Source organism: Salvia miltiorrhiza, chromosome 2 (assembly GCF_028751815.1).
Source record: "Salvia miltiorrhiza cultivar Shanhuang (shh) chromosome 2, IMPLAD_Smil_shh, whole genome shotgun sequence".
Taxonomy (NCBI): Eukaryota; Viridiplantae; Streptophyta; class Magnoliopsida; order Lamiales; family Lamiaceae; genus Salvia; species Salvia miltiorrhiza.
The window spans coordinates 63,918,448-63,941,145 of record NC_080388.1 but is presented as its reverse complement, the minus strand read 5'-3'; the positions used below and the strand labels follow the sequence as shown (position 1 = coordinate 63,941,145).

Genomic DNA, 22,698 nt, shown 5'->3' with positions numbered 1-22,698 from the left:
AATTAGTAAAAGTCATCTAATCTCTTAATCACTACTCTTATACCTTATCCACATCACCTTTTTCAGCTTTTCTTAGACTCTGTGCCCACACCCAAATGAGGCACTGAATCATAGACGGAGGAAGTTGTATAAACTATATTTGCTGTAAAAAATACTCCAATATAGATAAAATGAAAACCAAATTTAAAATATAAATTAGGTGGATTCATTCGTTTGTTGAATAAATTCATGATAATGAATTCGAATTTAGTGAAGGTAAAAATTTCATTTTTTAAATTCATCATTTTTTACAATAAATTTATCATATTTCTCAAGAAATTCATAATGTTTCATAATTCGTAGTAGTTTATACTGTAATTTAAGTTAGTTAAAAAATCATACCCTAGGTAAGGCCTATTGCATATTTTGAGAAGATAGATTAACTACATAATAATGTCGGGGTGCATGATTGAAACTCTTGCTAATAGAGAGATTTTTCAATATAGTCTCACACTAGCAGAAAGAGCATTTCAAAACTCAGATATTAATTTCTACATATTACAACACTGCACGAACTTTGCACACGTGAATTACAAATAATTTCGCCACCCCCTTGATTGAAATACTAGCAAGTGGAAGATAGTGTTACAGTAATGGAAAACTAAATAATTACCATAAACAAATTGGTAAGACTATGTACACAGCTACTTAAATAAGTAAGTCAGGAGGAGGTGCAATGGAGGTCAGACTCTGTCTGGAGATGATGAGTTCTTCAATTTGGGAACTTTAAAGGAAGAAGTGAACAGCTTCGGAGTATCCGGGATTATAATAACATCAATGCCTTTTCTCTTCAAACTACTGCTGCCCTGCAAACCACGTCAAGAAATGAATCATTCTCAATTGAAACCAGAGAGACAGAAATTTAAGAAACTTGAGAAAAGAAAGTGCTTAAAATGGCAAGATCATAGGCCGTACAAACATTCAGGACACACCAAAAAGTACCTCAGGCGAAACTCCCACGCACTTAGACATTCAAAGTTCAGTCCTTCAAAAGTTGTTCAGTTTATGGTGAATATGGCGCTTCACTGGTAAGCTTCTAATAGAGATGAGAAATTATGTAGTTAGACATATTTAACTAGGGCTTCACTATGTTTGAACAGATTATGAGACAGAGAGAGACGTACTCGCTAGAGGTCAGGTGTTTGCTTGACTACTTTTACATGAACGGATCTTTAAGTAGAAAAGATAGGATTAGTCATGAATTGCTTCCTAGGAGCCCTTCCTCCTGTTGATTTATGAGCACTTGGCTTTGTACGAGCCGTCTGTAAAAATGTGACATGTTGTTTTGCATTGAAAACCCTCATTATTAGCTATCATAAGAAGCTTCAATACTCCTTGCAGAATCCGGGAAAGGAAAATATGAAAAGAAAAGGATTACAAGGGACCACATATACAAGTTTCAGAAGATGTTCACAATTACAAAGCACTCGGTTTCTATCACATAGAACCTACTGGCACTTCTGACAACAACTTCTTTAGTCTTTTGTTATTTTATTGTATCATTTTGGGGGTGGTTTGGGGTGTACAACGGTAACGTAATGGAAACATTAATTGTTTAAACAAGTTACATGCATGCAAATGAAGGCTCGAAACAATAGAATTTTGATAACCCAGTATTCCATTCCCTCTATTACCCTGTGAAGTTTGAAAAACTTGTACTTCAAATTTCACAATCACAGCCCTATTGGAGGAAAATTACTGCAACAAGTAGTCAGTCATATAGATGAGACAAGCAGCCAAGTTCAGTCCCCTTTCCACCACCACTGTACTTGAGAGCTATGCACTTGTCCACCAAAATCACAAGAAAAGATTCATTCTTCATTCATAATTAGGATCTTAGCAACCAAAATAATAACACGTCGCAGCAACATTGGGCAACTGAGACCCAATATTATACTCAGAGAAAACTCTAAAATTTGGAAATAGATTTTGATACATTTAGTCATTTTCAGGCATTGTATTCAGTTTTCAAAATATAAAAATGCACAAAAAGTTATCAAAGTAGCCAAAGGAACCAGCATTTTTCATCAAATCATGGGATTATATATTGAAATCAGCAGAACTCACTCAGAAAGCAAAAGAACGACATGCTTGCAATCTCATCGATCAAGAGTCTAAATGACATTTGCATTTAGTTATATGCTATGCAAGACTCATAATATGTTTGCAGCAAAAAGGTTTGATCCTCAGCGTACCTTCTCAGTGGTTTGTGAAGGATCTGATTCTTTCTTCACTCTTCCAATGCTTCCGCGAGTTGTGCTACTTTTCTTGCCTCGCCTGGAAGATGATGCAGCATCAGCCCTACAGGGACGCAGTAACGTCGAAGCTGACCCAGATCTGGATTTTAAGGTTTCAATTTCCTTCATAAGTTTGACGATTTCCTCATTCTTTTTAATTGATTCTGATTCCATCGTGAAGATATTGGCCTTCAACTTTTCATTTGATATTTGTAACTCATCTGCCCTGCTTACAAGAATCTGAAACTTTTCCTTTACATTTTTAACTTCATCGCGTTCCTTTCTTAATTTTTCAGTGAGGCTGGTCTCCATTTGTTCAAACTGGTTCCATATAAAATTCTTCTCTGCCATGAGAGCTGAAATCTCAGCGTTCTTCTCCACTTTAGATTTCTCAATTTCATTTTTTAGCTTCCTCACCTCATCTTGAAGTGCCTTGATTCGCGAGCTCTCACCTTTTTTGCTAATATCAATTGATTCACCCTGCAAATTACAAGAAAAATTTGAACAACAAAGTACATATGCGTACATTTATATCATGGGTTAGCCATCAAGCATGCAAAAAGTATAGAACGTACAGTAAGTCCTGAAAACTTCCGCACAAGATAGTCACACCATTCTCTGAAGTCAGCCATGTCATTCTCAGCATTCTCTACATTTCACAGAAAAGCAATACTAAGATAATATAAAGAATGACATAAAGATTATAATGTTCCTCTAAGAATCCATGTTAAACAGCTTTAACTGAAAGGTGAAGAAGCGCAGATCCGAAAGATTATAATGTTCCTTATGCTTTTCTGCTTGTTTTTCATTTTGTGAAGCTCTACAGAACACAAATTCAGGCCTCTTAAAGCAGTATGCCATGTACACCAGTGAGAAAGTCACTTAACTGTGAAAGAGTTTTCAGAAGACGAAAGAATTTAAAGAAGCAAAAACCTCAATTAAACTCACCCAATTTAGGAAATCAGAGCCATAATGTTTCCTAACATTTGACAGTTCTCTGATATATTAAAAGCCATTGCCAATTCTTTGATTACATATATTAATGGACTCAGAGCCCGTTTACAAAAAAAAAATGTGATTCTATGGTGATTAGATTTATAGGTTAAGGAAAAATCATGTATAGCCAAAATATTCTAAAATCGTGTATAGCCAAAATATTCCATGATTAGATTTATAGATTCAGCAATAAAAGTGAATGTGAAAAAACAAACAAACAAACAAACAAACAAATTTGAAGCACGATACATGATCCTCAATTCATGTGTAACAATTATTCCATGATTTTTCGATAAACAAAATATATACATATATGCAAGTTATATAAAATTAGTATGATTATCATAAAGTGTATTATCAATCAATGAAAATATTTAATAATAATGTTTTACAAAGATAACTAATAATCCAGTATTAACTTACATTACACATTTTCAGTCATGTACTTTCAATGCACTGTAATTATGACTTTTAGTTTATTCTAATAAACTGAAATTTATAAATGTCCTGCCTCCAGCCCCAGCCTTTCCCAGATTCGCACCACCCTAATTTTCCTCTTCTTCCAGAATACTCCAATCTACATATGTAAGTCCATTGCTAACCGCCTAAAATCCCGCCGCTTTTCCTATCACCTCCAGATTGGAAGCTTGACAGCAACAGCCAACAAGTACCTGCCTCCACCAAACCCCCACAGCAACCCATCTTTACCAACAATATTTTTCTCCTCAAGGTACATCCACCTGTCTCCACCGAACCCCAACACCAACTAACCCAGCTGTCGAGCTGGCAGGCCAGTTCACCAACATCGGTGACTTTTTTGTTTTTTCACATTTGAAGTCGGTAGTTGGTGCATGGTGATATTCCTTTCTCATTCCTTACAAAAACCAATATACAGAAATAGACTATTTTTTAAAGACCATAAAAGATCTACATGCTTCGGCGATGGTACAATGCCTCCCAGTTGAGAAGAACAGCTTCATGAATGGGAAGAAGAGGGCTCAATCCAACACAATAAATGGGGAAAGTGTGCAGAATGCAAAAGGAGATTAGGGAATATTGTCACATTATTAGGGACAGGACAGTGACAAAAGACTTTATATTAGTGAGCAAAATCCAAAAGTTGATTAAAGCATCTGATGGGAGCTTCTAGATGCTACTGAGAATATTATACTATAGAGTATAGACCTGATGTTGAAGAAAAATTTGTCTTTCTCAAACACTCTAATTTGTTTTCTGTAAGCCAAAAGTTGAAAAGTGCTGGAAATTCTTTTATGCAACACTCACTTAGACTGTGTGTTCCAATTGGAAAGTTCTAAAATTGTAGCACAACCTTACCTAAGCTTCTTGAGGAAGTTTGAACGTGTTAGATGAAGTATGCTTAAATTGGGAAATTTCTTCTCTGTATTAGAAGCTTAGAGAATGGATGAACATGCTAAAATCCCCAAAACAAGAGAACTGCCATTTTACTAGGAGAATGTGGTGATGGATGCTCACATAAATTTCAATCATTCTCTCAATGGAATCTTAATGAATTTATATTAGTATCAATTACAACTCTTCCCGAGTAAGAGAAAAATATCCAACAGAAAATTAAATTGACAAAAGAACCATAGAAAAGTTGATTCTTGAATCTTGGATTTCATTAAATGAAATTACTACTACAGCTTCCAAATCATGCAACATACTTGTGTTCTTTATTTAACATTCCTGCCTAAAATCCCGAAATACAAACATAATTTTCAAAGCAAAAAGAAATCAAATGGTAAATCTTTGCGGGACAAGAAAAACCAACCATATCTATGCTTAAAAACGATAGATTCCCGTTCCTTCAAACCGAGAGTGAATTCCGCTTTCAAAGAATCAACTTTCTGCTCCATTTTCATCTGCATTAAAAATTCCCAATCACTGGCAATTCATACAAAAAACCCTATTGCTCCGAGAGTAGATATAGCTTCACACAATCGAGAAGATTGTTTTACCTTATAAATAAATTCGTGCAAAAATTTAACTCTTTCTTCAAGAATCTGCCTCTCGTTCTGCAGATTCTGGGACAACTTAACCAACGCGTTGAAAATCTTATTCCATTTTTTTTCGCGGTCGGAATCTTTCTCGGGGGATCTGCGTTTCCCCATTGCAAAGTTGGAGAAAAATGCAGTTATACGAGTACAAAGGTAAAATTTCAAGCAGTACAAATTGAGAAAAATATAGCAGGAACTTAGGTTTCACAGCGAAGTAGCAGAAAAGAGTAGTAAAGAGAAGAGAAGATAGGAGGAAGAAAGAGAGAGAGAAAACGTTGGATCGAAATAAAGCCCAACGGTCGAAATTTTAGTTTTAAGAAGAGCGGGCTTCAACATTTTTTTATGTTTTACTATTCCACTAATTTGCACCACATGAATAGAAAACGTTTTATATTTTTATATGTATATAAAATTGAGATTAATTTAATTATTATTATATTAATAAATATAATAAAAAATTAATTTTATATAATATATTTTAACTGAATATTAAACAAGAAAATAAATAAAGAAAAATTTACAAGAATTAATTGATACTATAACAGGCAAAAAAAATAATTTTAAAAATAGATTTATTCAAAAAAAAAGATGAAAAATGAGAGACTGTTATTTTAAATTTTTGACCTTTAAATAAATAATAAATTTTATACTTTAAATCAAATATTTACATAAAATATACTCCATCCGTCCACGAAATGAGTACTCATATTTCATTTTTCGTCCGTCCACAAAATGAGTACTCATTTCCCTTTTTGGCAAGTGTACCCCACACAACCCTTTAATTAATACTCTCAAAAAGTGGGACCCTTAAACAATCCACACTACACTCCATACATTTCTTAAAACCCGTGCCGTCCACAAATGAGTACTCATTTCGTGGACGGAGGGAGTATCAAATTAAACCTCTTATCGTGATTTTAATTTGATATATCTATTAAATATTTTATAATTAATCGAATTTCATAATTTTAAAAAGAAGAATATATATAAAAAAAAGAAATAAAAAGAAAAAATATAATTCACAAACAAATCTTTAATTTAGTTATAACAACAAAATTGTCACTCAATTTTAAAATTGATTTCAAATTTCAACTTTAATTGATACTCCATCTATCCCACTTATCTTGAAATAATTTTCATTTTGAACGTCGCATCTATCTTGAGACAATATTCATCTTTTCATTTTTTCACTTACACTCAAAACACTACTTTCTTAATTTTCGTATAAAAAAAAGTCATCTTTTCGCTTTTTCACTTACACACAAAATACTATTTTATTAATTTCCGTATAAAAGAAAAAAGGTCTCAAGATAACCGGGACGGATAGGGCTGTAAATGAACAGAGCTACTCGCAAGCTATTTGAAATTCGTCCTCGAAAAAAGCTCAATAGTAGCTCGATTAAACGAACCGAGCTCGAGCCTGAGTTCGAGCTCGAATTTTTTATCGAGTCGAGCTCGAGCCTGACAGTACTCGGTTCGTTGAGCTCGCGAACATGTTCGAATTCGACTGTTCACGAACATGTTTGCGAGCCTATTTACAAACCTGTAATCGAACCTTCAATCGAGTTAGTGTACGAGCTTTAGACGAGTCGAACTCGAACAATATATTAATTAATTTTTTTTCTAAATTTATAACGAATTCAAGCTCGAACATCATATATACAAACACTAGTGTTTTACCCGTGCGATGCACGGGATTACATATGTTGTTAAAGTTTTATTGAAACATTCTGGAATACATTTTTGTATAATCTCTAAAATAAATTAGTTTTAAAAATATTTTATTATACAATTGTTATACCAATTATATTACTACTAAAATATATTTAAGACTATCATTTTTAATTACATAAAAATCAATGTAAAAATAATAATACATGAAAAGACAATTGGAAACTTCTCATCTTATTATTATAAATTTTGGAAAACTTCTTTATATACAACATTTGTAGTAGACGAATATTCTACTTTGTCTTCATTACATATCAAGATTTTCAGACCCCTTCGACTTGTAACTCTAGAAACAACTACATAAAATTGACCGTGACTAAAAACAGGCCTCTTCAAAAACAAACTCACATGAGAGAGTGATTGACCTTGACTTTTGTTTATAGTCATTGCATAAGAAATAATAATAGGAAACTGTCGCCGTTGAAATTTGAACGGTAGTCTTGGATCAGCTGGTGTCATTCAAATTGAAATGAAACATGCAAGTTAATATACTATTGAATCTATATTATATGTTCAAAACTTAAGTATATATTCTCCTACTTTAAGCATACGAGCAAATAAAAAGTTATAAGCAAAAATAATATATGCACATACCATCTTTCACACAAACGAATATCTAAAACCTCAAAAATAAGACGCATTAGTAATCACACACATTACAATCTCTATCAAATCTAGTCAAACGAAGCATACCTATTGATATAGGATAAATTACATAAATTATTTATGGGTGGACGAAATTGATAACGAATTTGTGTAAAAAAAATTATAGAATTTCTATTGACCTCTAAATTCGTTATTTCATTGTAATGTTTTAAATTTCATTTACTTTAATTAATTTTTATTTTTGGATCATAAGTTTCATAACACTATTGCTCGTAATATGAATAAGGAAATAATGAAATAGAAAAATGATTTTTTTTTCTATTTAATTTTTTTTATAAATATTATATGTCTTTATGACAAATATATATTTAAAATTAAATAGAAATTTAATTTTTCCATTATATTATGGTAGGAGGAATAATATGAAATTGATATAAAAATACTTTTAAATCGATATATTAAATTTCGAGAAAAAATCGATACAATATTCATCCCTAAATTTCGAGCAATAATCGGATATCTAAATTATTTATATGAATTTTCATGGTATGGAAAACCACCACAAACAGAAACTTCCAACCCACCACAAACAGAAATTTCAAAATGTAGTGCTTTAGTATTTCATTCCATGAGCAACCCACCATTAAAACCAAGAAACACCACTAACAAACCTAGAGATGCAAACTTTGACCTTACAAAATACAAATAAAGCAAGAAAGTCAATAAATGAGAAGAAATAAAGAGAAAAACTTACCTAAAAACAGTCTTCTTTGGAGCCAAGTAGAATCAACCCACCATTGATCAGCACCGATAGAGGATGGGAATGAATCAAGAATCAAACATTTTTTAATCAATAAAAAGAATTAAAGAAAAAAAAAGTATGAAACAAAATAAGGGCTATATTAAGGCGGCTGTTAATTTTTTGTTGTGATTTTGGCAAAGTATATGATAAAGGTAACATAGACCAAGTTAAAAATAGAATAAAAGATCAGCCAAAATCATAACATCTCCATAAATCATGACCCACCTATTAAGTAGGGTATGGTATTGATTGGTATGCATGCTTAATGGGATTTTTCTATGATCTTGACAGCTAAACAAATCAATTTTAGCACTAAAACATAAGCAGACTAAAATCTTTTATTTAACGTATCAATTTTTGTCGAGTTGGGAATGGCTGAAATCTTTTATTTAAATCTTGAGCATGTTAACTTGCGATTTTGAGGAGAAAAGTGAATATGCATTCCATTATGTCAAAACTAAGTAATGAAAGTCTTCTCAACATATTTAAGTAATCTACTTTATTAAAAGACTAATAAACTAATATTCTAACACCCTCCCTCAAACTCAAGATGTCGCTGCGACGAGCATTGAGAGTTTGCCAACCAGAGCACGAAAGCGCGGAAGTGGAAGAGACTTGGTGAACAAATCTGCAATCTGTGAAGAAGAAGCAATAAAAGGTAACTCAAGTGTCCCCTGCTGCAAATGATGGCGAGTGAAGTGACAGTCAATCTCAATGTGTTTAGTACGCTCATGGAAGACAGAGTTGTGAGCAATTTGAATAGCACTCTTATTGTCACAATACATTGGAGTTGGTTTAGAGATGGAGACACCCATTTCAGAGAGTAACCACCTTAGCCAGATAATCTCAGTAGTAGTGGAGGCCATGGCTCGGTACTCGGCTTCTGTAGATGATCGAGAAACAACCTTTTGTTTCTTACTCTTCCAAGAGATAAGAGAATCACCGAAAAATACACACATCCCAGTAGTAGATTTTCGATCAATAGGATCATTGGCCCAATCAGCATCAGAAAAGGCACGAAGCTCAAGTGATGAAGTGGTAGAGTACAAGAGACTGTGGAACATCGTACCTCGAAGATAGCGAAGAATGCGAAGAACAGCAGACCAATGAACTGTGGTAGGAGAAGAGACAAACTGACTGACAATGTGGACAGCATAAGCAATATCCGGGCGAGAGATAGTTAGGTAGACCAAACTCCCAACAATGGTGCGATACAAGGTAGGATCCTCCAAAGGTAAACCATCAGATGTGGAGTACTGAACATTTGCTTCCATAGGAGTGTCAATAGTGCGAGTATCAGTAAGATGAGCACGATCAAGAATGTCAGCAATATATTTGGACTGAGATAAGAGATACCCCCTGGGGGATTTACAAACCTCAATACCAAGAAAATATCTAAGAGGACCTAAATCCTTCATTTCAAAGCGAGATGCTAAATCTGATTTCAATGAAGAAATTCCAGTTGTGTCACTCCCAGTTATGATCATATCATCAACATATAGAGAAACGAGGATAATACCAGAATCCGAGGTCTTGACAAAAAGTGCATGATCACATTCGCTCATACGAAAACCAAGAGAAATAAGAGCAATGGAGAATGTGTCATACCAAGAGCGAGAGGCTTGTTTTAGACCATACAAAGATTTCTTTAGCCGACAAACGTATCCAGCTTTGTGGGAGACCCCTGGAGGAGGAGTCATGTAGACTTCATCAATAAGATCTCCATGTAAGAAGGCATTCTTGACATCCATCTGAGAGAGATCCCATTGACGGGCAGCAGCAACAGCAATAAGAGTACGAACCGTGGTCATTTTGGCAACAGGAGCAAATGTTTCTTCATAATCTAGACCATATTGTTGTGAAAACCCCTTAGCAACCAACCTTGCTTTATACCTCTCAATAGATCCATCTGCCTTTGTTTTGATCTTATATACCCATCGGGAACCAATGGCATGCTTTCCTTGTGGAAGGGGTACCAACTCCCAAGTACCAGTCTTGTGTAGAGCTTGAAGTTCATCATCCATAGCCCGTTGCCACAAAGGATTAAGAGAAGCCTCCTTATAGGAGGTGGGTTCAACAATTTTGTGGATTGAAGAAAGAAAAGCAGTGAAAGAAGGAGAATATGCAGAATAAGCAAAATCAGGAAGACGAGTAGACTTACTGACACGGGTAGAACGACGAAGAGGTGGATCCACATTCACAGGAGGTGGAGAAGGAGCAGGAGAGGCAGGTTGGGCAATATCATTAGTAACATCATCATTAGTACCTGCATGTTCAAGCTCACAATCGCTAACAAACGGGTCAACATGTATGAGGTCAGATCTAGTCATATTGTTAGGAGATGAAGGAATGGAATATAGAGGAATATGCTCGATAAAAAAGACATGACGGGATACATACAACTTATGACTAACAGGATCAAAGCATCTATAACCCTTTTGACCTTCCCCATACCCTAAGAAAATACACAAGGCAGAACGAGAGGATAACTTATTTCGCTCAACATGAGGGCGAAGAACGAAGCAAGCACATCCAAACACACACAGATGAGTGTAGTCAGGGGCATAGCCAAAAAGTTTTTCAAAAGGAGACACACCTTTGGTAATGGCAGATGGGATCCTATTTATCAAGTAAACAGAGGTAAGAGTAGCCTCTCCCCAAAACTCATTGGGAACAGAGGCAGACAAAAGTAGAGAGCGGGCTGTTTCAACAATGTGACGATGCTTTCTTTCTGCCACACCATTTTGTTGTGGTGTGTCAGTGCAAGAACTTTGATGTATAGTACCATCATTAGCAAGCAACTCTCTGAAGCTATTGGAAGTATATTCTCCACCCAAGTCACACCTAAAACACTTAATAACAGAAGAGAATTGAGTTTTGACAAGAGCACGAAAAGCTTGATAAATTCCTAGAAAATCAGAACGATGTTTCATAAGATAAACCCAACAATATCGAGTATGATCATCAATAAATGAGACATAATATCTTGACCCCCCTTTTGTAGCAATGGGGGAGGGTCCCCAAACATCAGAATGAATCAAGTCAAAAGGAGAATGAGAAACAGAATCACTGTGATGAAAAGTTAAGGCAGAAAATTTTGCAAGTTTACAACCACTACAAGAAGATATATCATGACTCTTGATGGACCCTAAGGATCCATTATTAGCCATATAGTTTAAACGAGAAGAAGAAACATGTCCAAGACGAGAATGCCATAAATAAAAACTAGAAGATGACGAATTCAAATGAAAATTGGACAAGTCAATACTAGAGGCAGCAACTCCTGGGGGTCGAAGATGATCCAAAATGTATAGTCCGCCCTGCCTATGGCCTGTCCCAATCTCCCTCCGAGAATGTAGATCCTGAATATGACAAGAATCAGGAAGAAATGTGACAGCAGCAGAATATTTATCACAAATTTTACTAACAGAGGCTAAATTCAAGGCAAGTTTAGGAATATGATAAACATGTGGAAGAGAAATATTATGTGAGATAACATGACCAATTCCAGAAGATGATATATGAGTTCCATCAGCTGTGGCAACAGATATGGAATGTGATGGACTAATGGAAGCAAAAGTATCTGCATTGGGAGACATATGGTTGGTAGCTCCAGAATCTAAAACCCAAGCAGAAGAAGAAGATGTACCTGTGGAACCTGAGGTCGACAAACCTGCTGTAGCAGTCATAGCATGAGGTTGAGAGTTGATGAACTTTTGAAACTTCTCAAAGAGATCATTTGATGTGGAAGTAGAGATTCCAGAATCTATCTGTGTAGATTCAGATGTGGCAGCAGCAGTGTGAGGAGGTTTGGGATGTCTATAAGATTGATTCTGGCCAAAAGTAGGAGGAGTACGACCAGCTGTAGTGTGTGACTTGTTTGCCAATTCAGGGCACTGAGCCTTCCAATGACCAGGTTGCTTGCAGTAGTTGCAAATGCTCGTATCAGAGATTGGATTCTTATTCTGATAATAGCTCGGAGGTCTTCCATGGCTTCTTTGTTGAGGACGAGAGTGAGCAGCCAATACAGATTGAGTGCCTTTAACTGTTCCTGACTTATGTCGAATTTCCTCAGCAAGAAGTTCACTAACAACAGAATCCACAGAGGGCAGGGGATTGCGATGTAGAATGTTGCCACGCAAGCCCTCAAAATCATCACGAAGAGCCATCAAAAATTGAACCAAGCGTTGTTCTTCTCTCCGAGCAATGTAGGGAGCAAAAGCCTTAAGTTGTATAGACTCAGTGAGAGCCAACTGATCCCACAAATCTGACATGGAAGTATAGAATTCCTGAATACTCATGTCCCTCTGATTGAGAGAACGAATATCCATTTCCAATTGATATTGTCTTGCAAAATTAGACTGAGTGTAAAGTTTCCCCAAGTGTTCCCAAACTTCTTTTGCAGTATCATACTTAGCCAGTTGCATGCCAATGGAGTTTTCAACAGAATTATTTATCCAAGTAATAATTTTCGAATTACAAACTTCCCAAGAGTCAAGCTCCTCAACATACTTATCATTATTCTCCTCAATCGGTTTACAATGTGTGCCAGACACATAACCCCATAATTTTTTACCTCTCAAAAAATTCTTCATGACATAACTCCAATAAGAATAATTTTTCCCATTCAAACGAACATTAATAGACTGAAGCGAGTCGTCTCTTTCGGAAGTCATAATGATGAAACAAGTAGCAAATAACACCACCAAACAAGTTTCAAAACCAAATAAGAACAGACAATCCCAAAACCAACAAATCTTCAACAAAACACCAAGCAAGATCACCAACAACAATGCCAATCACCAACCAACAAAATCAAATATCGAAGCAATTTTCAAGAAAATACCAAATATTCTGTCGGATCCGGAATTCCACAAACAGGTACATAAATCGAAGGAGAAGGACGAGACGAGTCGAACGGCGTCGACCGGAGCTCCGTCCGGTGCCGGACGCGCCGTCACGCGCCGGCGGAAGGCGACGGCGTCGCTGGAACTCGGAGGCGCGTGTGGGCCACACGCGCGGCTTCCACGGACGATTTTTCGGCCGTCGGGTCGTCGGACGGTGGCGCTTCTCACTGCGTAGGAGGTGAGATCCAATTCCGGCTGCAAGTTTCCTGCTCTGATACCATGTTAACTTGCGATTTTGAGGAGAAAAGTGAATATGCATTCCATTATGTCAAAACTAAGTAATGAAAGTCTTCTCAACATATTTAAGTAATCTACTTTATTAAAAGACTAATAAACTAATATTCTAACAGAGCAAATAACATTATGGAGTTGGACTAAGAGACAAGTAATACAAAAATGATCTAACATTAAGTAGAATTACACTTGTAGTAGCTAAGACACGGTAAAATAATTGCGAAAAGCCACAACGTAAGAAAGTTGCTTTCACAATTAAAATTCAATGTCACAAGCCCAAGATCCGGGTGGACGATGGACGACGATGTGGTTGTAGGCATGAAGCGTGAGAAAATCATCCAAGACTGGATCTGGTTGGCGTCCTCGCGCCTCGTCGACTGGATCTGGTCGGCGCTGCCGCCCATGATGCTGTCGAACACCTCCATGCTCGTCGGGATGAGGCCTTAAAACTCTACAATAGCCAGCACGTCAAAGGATCAAAATCGATAAAGCAAACACAAGTTCGAAACCAAAATTATTGTAACGCTTGACGGATACGAGCTATGCATTTGGAATCATGCTTACTATTCAAAATAATCTTGATTATTTAAAAATTAACCATTGACCAATTTAAATACAAAGTAATGCTTATTTACGTTTTATTTGTTGGTTATGAAAAAATGGGGAAACAACTTAATTGGGAAACAAAACTCTTAGCACTAAAAGGTAATAATAAAATCTATAAAAGCAAACGTCCATTTGTACAAATGTATTGATCAAATAAAAGAAGGTGCCATATTTTATATTTATACCAGCCAACTTTGGAAGGAATTAGAATAAAAATTTCATTAAAAGACATGATTGTTGCTCTTGCTCTTTATTTTTTAATCTTACCTTGCTTAAGAGGTTAATTTGTTCATCTAAAAATTGATAATATCGCTGCCAAATAGAAAAATAGCTATAGATAGCCTTGATATAATATACTCGGCAACAAATATTCGCGAGAAAAAAAAATCAACACAAGTACTATCATCCTCTCATTGTCACACGTACTATATATTTTCTTAGTTAATACATAAAGACGTCGATCTCGGCAAAAATGTTTGAATTAGTCGCAGCCGGAATCAACGCACGGCACCACGACGGGATGTTCATGGAGGCGAAACAGGTCGACGCTTTCCAGTGTGATCCTCGCTTAGGACGCGAGGCGGGCCGGCGAGTCCCGGTCCGAAGTGTAAGAGGTAAGGAGGGAGATCTTGTGTGGTGGGTTTTGTGTGGAGGCAGGATGCGGCTTGCCGACGCCAAGGATTTGAGGGTGGGTTGGGAGCGTCCAGTAATTTGACGGCTTCGTGAGGCCAAAGATTACAATGTCGTGAGGTATGGAGCTCTAGCCCTGGGCACTAATATCAATCATTTATACAGATTGCAAGTAAAGTGAGTTTCTTAAATTTTTCTGGCATCTATTTGTGTGTTAAAAATGTGTGATGTGTACTTGTGTTAGAAATGGGTGATGTGTGTGTTTATATTATATTCAGTATATAGTCACAAAACGATTAACTGAAATGTGAAAATATTTCATAAAATCTTGGCATAACCATCGGACCAACATCATATATGTTGTCTTTATTTGTTACACAATGAAAACTTAAAACAGTTCATAAATTTACTATTGGTGATTTTAAATTTTAAATATTGGATATTTATATAGGAAATTAAATGCATACTCACATAATTTTATATAGGAAACACGCAGCATAGAGGCATATGATTCACTTTTACAAAACTATAAATTTATATTGGATATTTCAATATAAGAAAAGGATATTTTTCAAAAAGAATATAAATTTTAAGTATAAATTCATAAATTTACTATTGGTGATTTTAAATTTTAAATATTGGATATTTAAATTGACACGAAAAAATATATATTTCAAAATTTATATAAATTCACACCGAAAAATATTGGTGGGTTTAAATTTCAAATACCGGATATTTATATATTGCATGATATAAAAGAGCACTTTATAGATTGTAGCAAGTGGGCCCGGCAACTTATATATATCATCCTAGATTAGTGAACTTTCCAAAAATAGATTGAGCAAAAGAGCGGGAATTTTTTTTGGCTAGTCGGATCAGCTTTTATATATGTATAGATTTAACAAGTCGAACTTGAGCTCAAATTCGAATTCGACATTATCGAGCATCACTCGAGCCGAGCTCGAACTCGGTAAGTGGGTGACGAGTCGAGCTCAATCAACAAGATAAAAGCTCGATCACCAAAATATTTAAAGGAGCTGAGTTCAAGCCTATTAGTAATTCAATTCGGCTCGGCTCGTGCACAGCCTTACTGGACGGAATAAGCATATTAAAGATGTTTTACCTTTGTATTTACCGGATACGAAGAAGCTTGCAAGATTCGAACCCTGCTCAATAGGTAAGTTATCCATTGAGCCAGAGCCTCAATTGTAAGTTAATGCCACATATTAATGTTTTATACTCCGTCCGTCAAAAGTGAACCACTTTGATTGGGAACGAGATTTAATAAAATTGGTGATAATTTTGATGTAGTGGAGAAAGGGTTCCACCATTTTATGAGATGTGTGGTTGAGATTGAATTTGAGGTGGTTTATTGTAAATAAAGAGTGTTTGTAAGGATAAAAGATTAAAGTGGATGGTGGGACCATTTCTATAAAAGGAAAGTGGTATACTCTTTGCGGACGCCCGATATAGTAAAAATGGTCTACTTTTGGCGGACGGAGGGAGTGAATTAATAGATTTTTTCTTCTTTTTCTTTTAAGAAAAGAAAAGCAAGAGCAGTAGTGTCATGGTATCTCTTTAAGCAATAGCATGTATATATGCACTGTTTGCAAATGAATGAATTACTCCCTCCGTCCACTAATTCAATGCCTACTTTCCTTTTTGGTCCGTCCACCAACTCAATGCCTATCTATTTTTAGTAAGTTTTTATTCATATTTTAATTGGTGGGTCCCAATAAACAATATATTTTTTCTCCACTCAACTAATAAACAATACACTTTGTGGGTCTCTTTCTCCACTCAACCAATAAACAATACATTTTGTGGGTCCCTTTCTCCACCCAACTAATAAAAGTATATTTTTTCTTAAAACCCGTGTTTTGCCTCCTAAGTCTTGAATTAGTGGACGAAGGGAGTACATCATAGTGCGTGGCGATCCGGCAGAACACCAATGGAGCAACGGAAAGTGCAGATGGGTCGATGGTGGTGCGCGCTTCAGCGGGCATGGGCGGATCTTCATTGGAGTTGCATTGGGCTCCAACCCAGTGCAACCCCAAAATTTTGTTTTATATATATTAATATATTTAGCTTAATATCTATGTAGTTCAGTTCATAGCCCAGTCCAATTTTCAGAGATAGATAAAAAAATTCAAAATAATAATAAGAATTAATTTATTCTTGTAGAAGATAGATTAATTTAAAAAAAAAAACATAGAGAGATACTCCCTCCGTCCCACGAATCTTGACACATTTCCAAATAAGGTAACTTCTCTCTCCTACTTATCACTTTTATTATTTTCTCTCTCCTACTTTATCACTTTTATCACCTTCTCTCTCATACTTTATCACTTTTATACTTTATTAACTACACACTTATACTAATCTACAATTCCTTAATTTCCGTGCCGAAATCAAATGTGTTAAGATTCGTGGAACGGAGGGAGTAGTAATTATTTTTTATGGGCGAATAAAGTATAATTTAAATAATGAGTTATATATGATTATTTGTCGTACATTAATTTTTGTTTTATGAAATGGCTTATTAAATGAGACATTTAAATAATGAAACATGGTTTGTTGCTCTCGTTGAATTGGGGTGGGAGAGTATATGAATTTAGTATGTATTAAAATATCAAATTTGTTCCTAAAAAAATACTCAAAGTTGCAGGTGCCTAAATTTGATAATTGACCAAACATTGACTGTCAATATATATGATTTTTTCATATTAAAATGGTAAATGTTTAGGATTATAAAATTACAATTTTAGCTTATATAGATTTCATAAATTAAAAAATATATAGACTTGATGCCATTTGTCATAACTTCTGACTACCGAGACAGAGACATCGAACGTACCGTGACAGGGTCTCTGTGCGAAATCCAACGTGGAAAATGAGAAAAAGGAAATCTAATTTCTTTTATCAATTAATTAATGTAATAACTGATGTCCAAAATACGGACAAAGTCGTTGTGGAGATTTTCCCAATCCAGGCTTCGGACCTTCCCATAAAGTCTGACGTGGCGGTCACCTCTTGCTTTCGGTTAGGTGGGATCTTTACCGGCTTATCAAGTCGCACCAAATTTGCAACCGGATATTCCGGTAGGTCGGCCCGCTTACGTACTTAAACGTATAAATAATTGCCTCGTTCATCACAAAGTCTTTCTTCTCTCCTTTCATTCAACCATTTCAGTCCTTTTCTAGTTTTTATTTAACTAAAATTTTCAATCTTTTGCCCATCCCTATAAGGTTAGCTTCTCTACTTCCTCTTTTTTCCTTTTTTTTTTGGGTGCCCCCATTTTATTTTCTGATTATTAATGTTGGGACTCGATTAAACTTATGTGAATGAGTTTTTCTGGAGTTGTTCGGTTGAAATGCAATAGCAAGATTTGTGGATTGGGTGATAGTTTGGTTAAGTTTGTAATTAAATTTGCAGCAGAATGATATTCTTTTTAGTTTAATCTGCATTTGTTTTTAGCAATGGAAGAGTTCCCACCTCTGCTGAATGCGTTTTATTTAATGATTCTAATGTGTTTTGCTGCAAGCGTGGAGCATATAATAAATCCCTAATTAAGAAACTTTTAGATGTGTGATCCATGCTTTTCATGCCATTTACGTCATTAATGTTGATATTTAACATTAATTTTAGGGTGGTTGAATGCCGCCCTCTGCTTAGCGGAATTATTGATTATTCAAATTTTGTGAGAGTTGACTTTCTGGTGCTCGTGAGTTGTGATGTAGTAGTGTTGCTTATTGCTGTTGTAAAGATTTCAAAAGCATTGATTTGACTTTACATTTATGGAATTTGGGATTTATTAATACTGAGCTTAAGCTTTCATTTTGTCCTCAACTGCAGATCTTTACACCAATTGATTAGGAATCTATCTTTGAACAGATAAGTCAAGATGTCTCCAATTGTTGATGGTAATGGAAATGCCAAACATAACGAATCGAGTTCTTCGATTTTTGAGATTGGAGAGTCAGATTTGTCCAGATTGTTGGAGAAACCAAAGCCTGTAAACATAGAAAGGAAGAGATCTTTTGATGAGAGATCCATTAGTGAGCTGTCGATCTCATCCCCGCCCCGCCAATTTTACAAAAACAGTGAGAATTCGTCGCGTGTCTTTGACAACTTCGGGAGCATTCATTCCCCAGGGAGGTCTGGCGTGAGCACTCCCAGATCGTTCTATTGTATGGAGACGCATCCAATAGTGGCTGAGGCGTGGGAGGCCTTGCAGCGATCCATAGTCCACTTCCGCGAGCAGCCTGTGGGGACTTTAGCCGCTTTGGATAATTCAACTGAAGAGCTGAATTATGATCAGGTGAAGCTTTATATGCACTTCACTTATTGTTTCTGCTTAGAGATAACTTATGTTATGTCTCAATATGAGAAAGACTTGTTTGATTTGATATTATTTTCCTCTGGCCTAGGATTTGCATGATGATATATTTTGTTGTTGTCCAAATTTCAAGAATACTTGCTGTCTTGGAAGTCTTCATAGATTTGAGGCCTAAAACTATTTGTATCTGAATTTTGCTTCCTCCCATCTCTGCTCAGTCATCAAACCTTTTCGACTTCTTTGAAACGGTGTGGTTAAATAATTCACAGAGCACCAATAATGTTTTAGATGAAGAGGAAAAGCCAGCTTTAGTAATTATGTTTCTTTACAAGCTTCTTTGTGCTATTTGAAGATTTGCTGCTTATGATGATGGATTGAAGGATAATACCTTTTTGGTGTCGTATATATATATATGGTGTGTATATATGGTCTTTGAGATTTTTGGATATTTTCTTAAAGTTTTGTTGTAAAAGGCTAAAAAGCTCACTTGGTGACAGGTGTTTGTGAGGGACTTTGTTCCTAGTGCTCTGGCCTTCTTGATGAACGGTGAACCTGAAATTGTCAAAAACTTTCTTTTGAAAACGTTGCGCCTCCAATCATGGGAGAAAAAGGTGGATAATTTCACTCTAGGGGCTGGGGTGATGCCTGCGAGTTTTAAGGTACTTCATGATCCTGTAAGGAACAACGAGACGATCATTGCTGATTTTGGCGAATGTGCTATTGGTAGAGTGGCTCCAGTTGATTCAGGTTTTTGGTGGATCATTCTGCTACGAGCATATACAAAGTCTACAGGTGACAATACTTTGGCTGAGATGCCGGAATTTCAGAGGGGCATTAAATTAATTTTGGCATTATGCCTATCTGAAGGCTATGATACTTTCCCAACTCTTTTGTGTGCTGATGGTTGTAGTATGATTGATCGTCGGATGGTGAGTCTCATGAAACCTCTCGACTTTTATTCATTAAAATAAATTGTTTGTCACTTTCTGAGTCGAACTTGTATCTGAATGTATGCCTATCAAATTCGCGAAACAGTACTATTGACCTAGTATGGTAACACCCACAAAGCAGTATTAGCTATTCGTCAAGTTTCTCATTTTAGCCAAACTTAAATAGTTACTGCTTACAGTGCTTCTTCATGTTCATCTTTCAGGGTGTTTATGGTTATCCGATAGAGATACAGGCATTGTTCTTTATGGCCTTGAGGTGTGCTTTACATCTACTTAAAAATGATGAGGAAGGCAAAGACTTTTCTGATAGAGTAGTTAAGCGCCTGCACGCGCTTAGCTATCACATGAGAAGCTACTTTTGGCTGGACATCAAACAGCTCAACGACATCTACCGTTACAAGACTGAAGAGTATTCACACACTGCAGTGAATAAGTTCAATGTGATGCCCGATTCCCTCCCTGATTGGGTGTTTGATTTCATGCCAACCCGTGGAGGTTATTTCATTGGGAATGTAAGCCCTGCAAGGATGGATTTCCGTTGGTTCTGCTTGGGCAACTGCGTGGCGATTTTGTCATCTTTGGCAACTCCCGAGCAAGCTTCAGCTATAATGGATCTCATTGAATCACGTTGGGACGAGCTGGTTGGGGAAATGCCGCTGAAGATATGCTATCCGTCCATGGAAAACCATGAATGGAAAATCGTAACAGGTTGCGATCCAAAGAATACTAGCTGGAGTTACCACAATGGAGGCTCTTGGCCAGGTAACTTGCTGTCTCCTCCTCAATAACATTTACATTTATTTGTCATCTTTCACATGGCAATAAGCTGTACCTTAACATATTACATACTTGTCTTTTTTTTCCATAGACTGATCATCTTTGGCAGGGCCTGCCCTAAGGGTGGGCGAGCCGCGAGTGTGAGCGACGGCCCAGAGCCCAAAATATTAGGCAACTGCCCATAGTATTATATACAATTACAAGGGACCCTAGACCCGGTCCAATCTAATATAGATACATATATATGATTTTGTTCAAATAAGAACCTTTTTTTAAACATAAAATAGGAATTATTTTTGGACCTTAGATTATGAAGATCTATGTAGATGCTAAAAAGAGTTATGAATTCATCATTTTTAAGCATGTTATATCTGATCAAAATACCCTTCGTAATCTTGTGGTCGTGGGTTCAAGCCCCATGGTGGGCAGCAATACAATTAATTTTGAATTCACCAATTTTCAATTTTCACAACAAATTCACCATGAGATAATAGTTCGTATTTTATACTCTTAAGGTGGGGTTTGTAGTTAAAATCTCTCTCTTTCCTTCTCAAAAAAAAAAAAAAAGGTGGGGTTTGTAGTATATATATTTGAGTGTCACACATTGTGCTTTAATGATGGTAGATAAAAGGCCTGTTACATGCCCTGATCTTGGGTGATATAATATTGGTGGACACTAAGTTAGGACATGATGTTTTGTGCAGTCCTCATATGGCTCCTGACAGCAGCGTGCATCAAGTCCGGACGCCCCCAACTAGCAAGGCGCGCCATTGAGCTCGTGGAATCGCGTTTATCCAAGGATCACTGGCCGGAGTACTATGATGGGAAGCTGGGGCGTTACATGGGGAAGCAGGCGCGCAAGTACCAGACTTGGTCGATTGCGGGTTATTTGGTAGCGAAAATGATGCTTGAGGATCCGTCTCATTTAGGAATGATATCACTCGAAGAAGACAAGCAGATGAAACCTCATATCAAAAGATCTGCCTCTTGGATGTGTTGACATTATCATATTTCTAGTCAAAATCCTCAAATGGAACGCACTGCTATGGACTTCACCTATCTTTCTTTTTTTTGTTATGGGAAGTTGTAAGAAAATTCTGCAGATTGATGCATATTATACCACAATGTTTTTGTGTCTCATCTTGATCCAAACTCTTATTACCTGAAATCATTAAATGCTTGCGCTGATATAAATAAGTTTGTTGCTTTTGTTGTAACCAACTTTTGACAGAGTACATAAAATCTGCTTTGTGGCATACTGTCTGATTTAACCCCTGTTTTTCTCGAGTTTTTTTAATTTTTAATTAGGCGCTTTTATTTTTTTATTTTAGTCCCATGTCTGGCTACACTATATATATATACTACTACTACTACATAAATATCCTTTAAACACTAAATTAAGTTCTTTTTATACTTAAATGCTCAAGACATCTTTTTTTGGGAGCGGTCACTAATTCAATTGTTAAACTACAGATGACAAACTCGATAATATAAGTATTAATTTACAATCTCGCATACATTAGAGTATAATTGTAATGAATGTAGATATTGGAAATTAAAATGATATGTTTTCAAAAAAAAATTCTAAACTTGAGTGTCTAGCTTAGAGACAGAGCCAAGCCCCGGGGCACGACCCATCGATCATTTGGACAATTTTTTTAAAATAATTATATTCAAGTTATATTTTGTAAAAAAAAATGTTTTTATGTATAAAATTATAATTGTATCCGTCTAAATTTCTTTTTAAATATAAAAATATAATTTCATCCGTTCATTTTTTAAATTCTAGTTTCGTCCCTTATCACAACCTTCGCTCTATTTAAAAT

General features: G+C 36.0%; 2 protein-coding genes across 13 annotated transcripts; one reads left to right on the top strand and one right to left on the bottom strand.

Annotated features, from left to right (window-relative positions):
• Window positions 1–445: 445 nt before the first annotated feature.
• Window positions 446–5,581, bottom strand: LOC131011085 (uncharacterized). 3 transcript variants are annotated; one of them, XR_009096734.1, is made up of 7 exons: window positions 5,252–5,575; window positions 5,065–5,155; window positions 2,852–2,925; window positions 2,235–2,756; window positions 1,164–1,301; window positions 982–1,075; window positions 706–845 (listed from the first exon to the last, which is right to left on the bottom strand). XR_009096734.1 is itself a non-coding variant. In XM_057938851.1 (5 exons), exons 1-5 carry the CDS (start codon window positions 5,402–5,404, stop codon window positions 723–725), a joined length of 963 nt encoding a protein of 320 aa, XP_057794834.1. In that variant the 5' UTR covers window positions 5,405–5,581; the 3' UTR covers window positions 446–722. The 3 variants fall into 3 exon arrangements, 1 of the variants encoding a protein (XP_057794834.1); XR_009096735.1 differs by having other exon boundaries at window positions 982–1,072; XM_057938851.1 differs by lacking the exons at window positions 982–1,075; window positions 1,164–1,301 and having other exon boundaries at window positions 446–845; window positions 5,252–5,581.
• Window positions 5,582–17,774: 12,193 nt separating this feature from the next.
• On the top strand, window positions 17,775–22,012 carry LOC131011083 (probable alkaline/neutral invertase B). Of its 10 annotated transcripts, none has more exons than XM_057938849.1 (5): window positions 17,775–17,907; window positions 18,701–19,127; window positions 19,643–20,074; window positions 20,299–20,857; window positions 21,577–22,012. In XM_057938849.1, exons 2-5 carry the CDS (start codon window positions 18,711–18,713, stop codon window positions 21,870–21,872), a joined length of 1,704 nt encoding a protein of 567 aa, XP_057794832.1. In that variant the 5' UTR covers window positions 17,775–17,907; window positions 18,701–18,710; the 3' UTR covers window positions 21,873–22,012. The 10 variants fall into 10 exon arrangements, 9 of the variants coding, with proteins under 9 accessions (XP_057794832.1, XP_057794827.1, XP_057794824.1 ...); XM_057938844.1 differs by having other exon boundaries at window positions 17,780–17,907; window positions 18,662–19,127; XM_057938841.1 differs by having other exon boundaries at window positions 17,831–18,054; window positions 18,662–19,127.
• The last annotated feature ends 686 nt before the right edge of the window (window positions 22,013–22,698 follow it).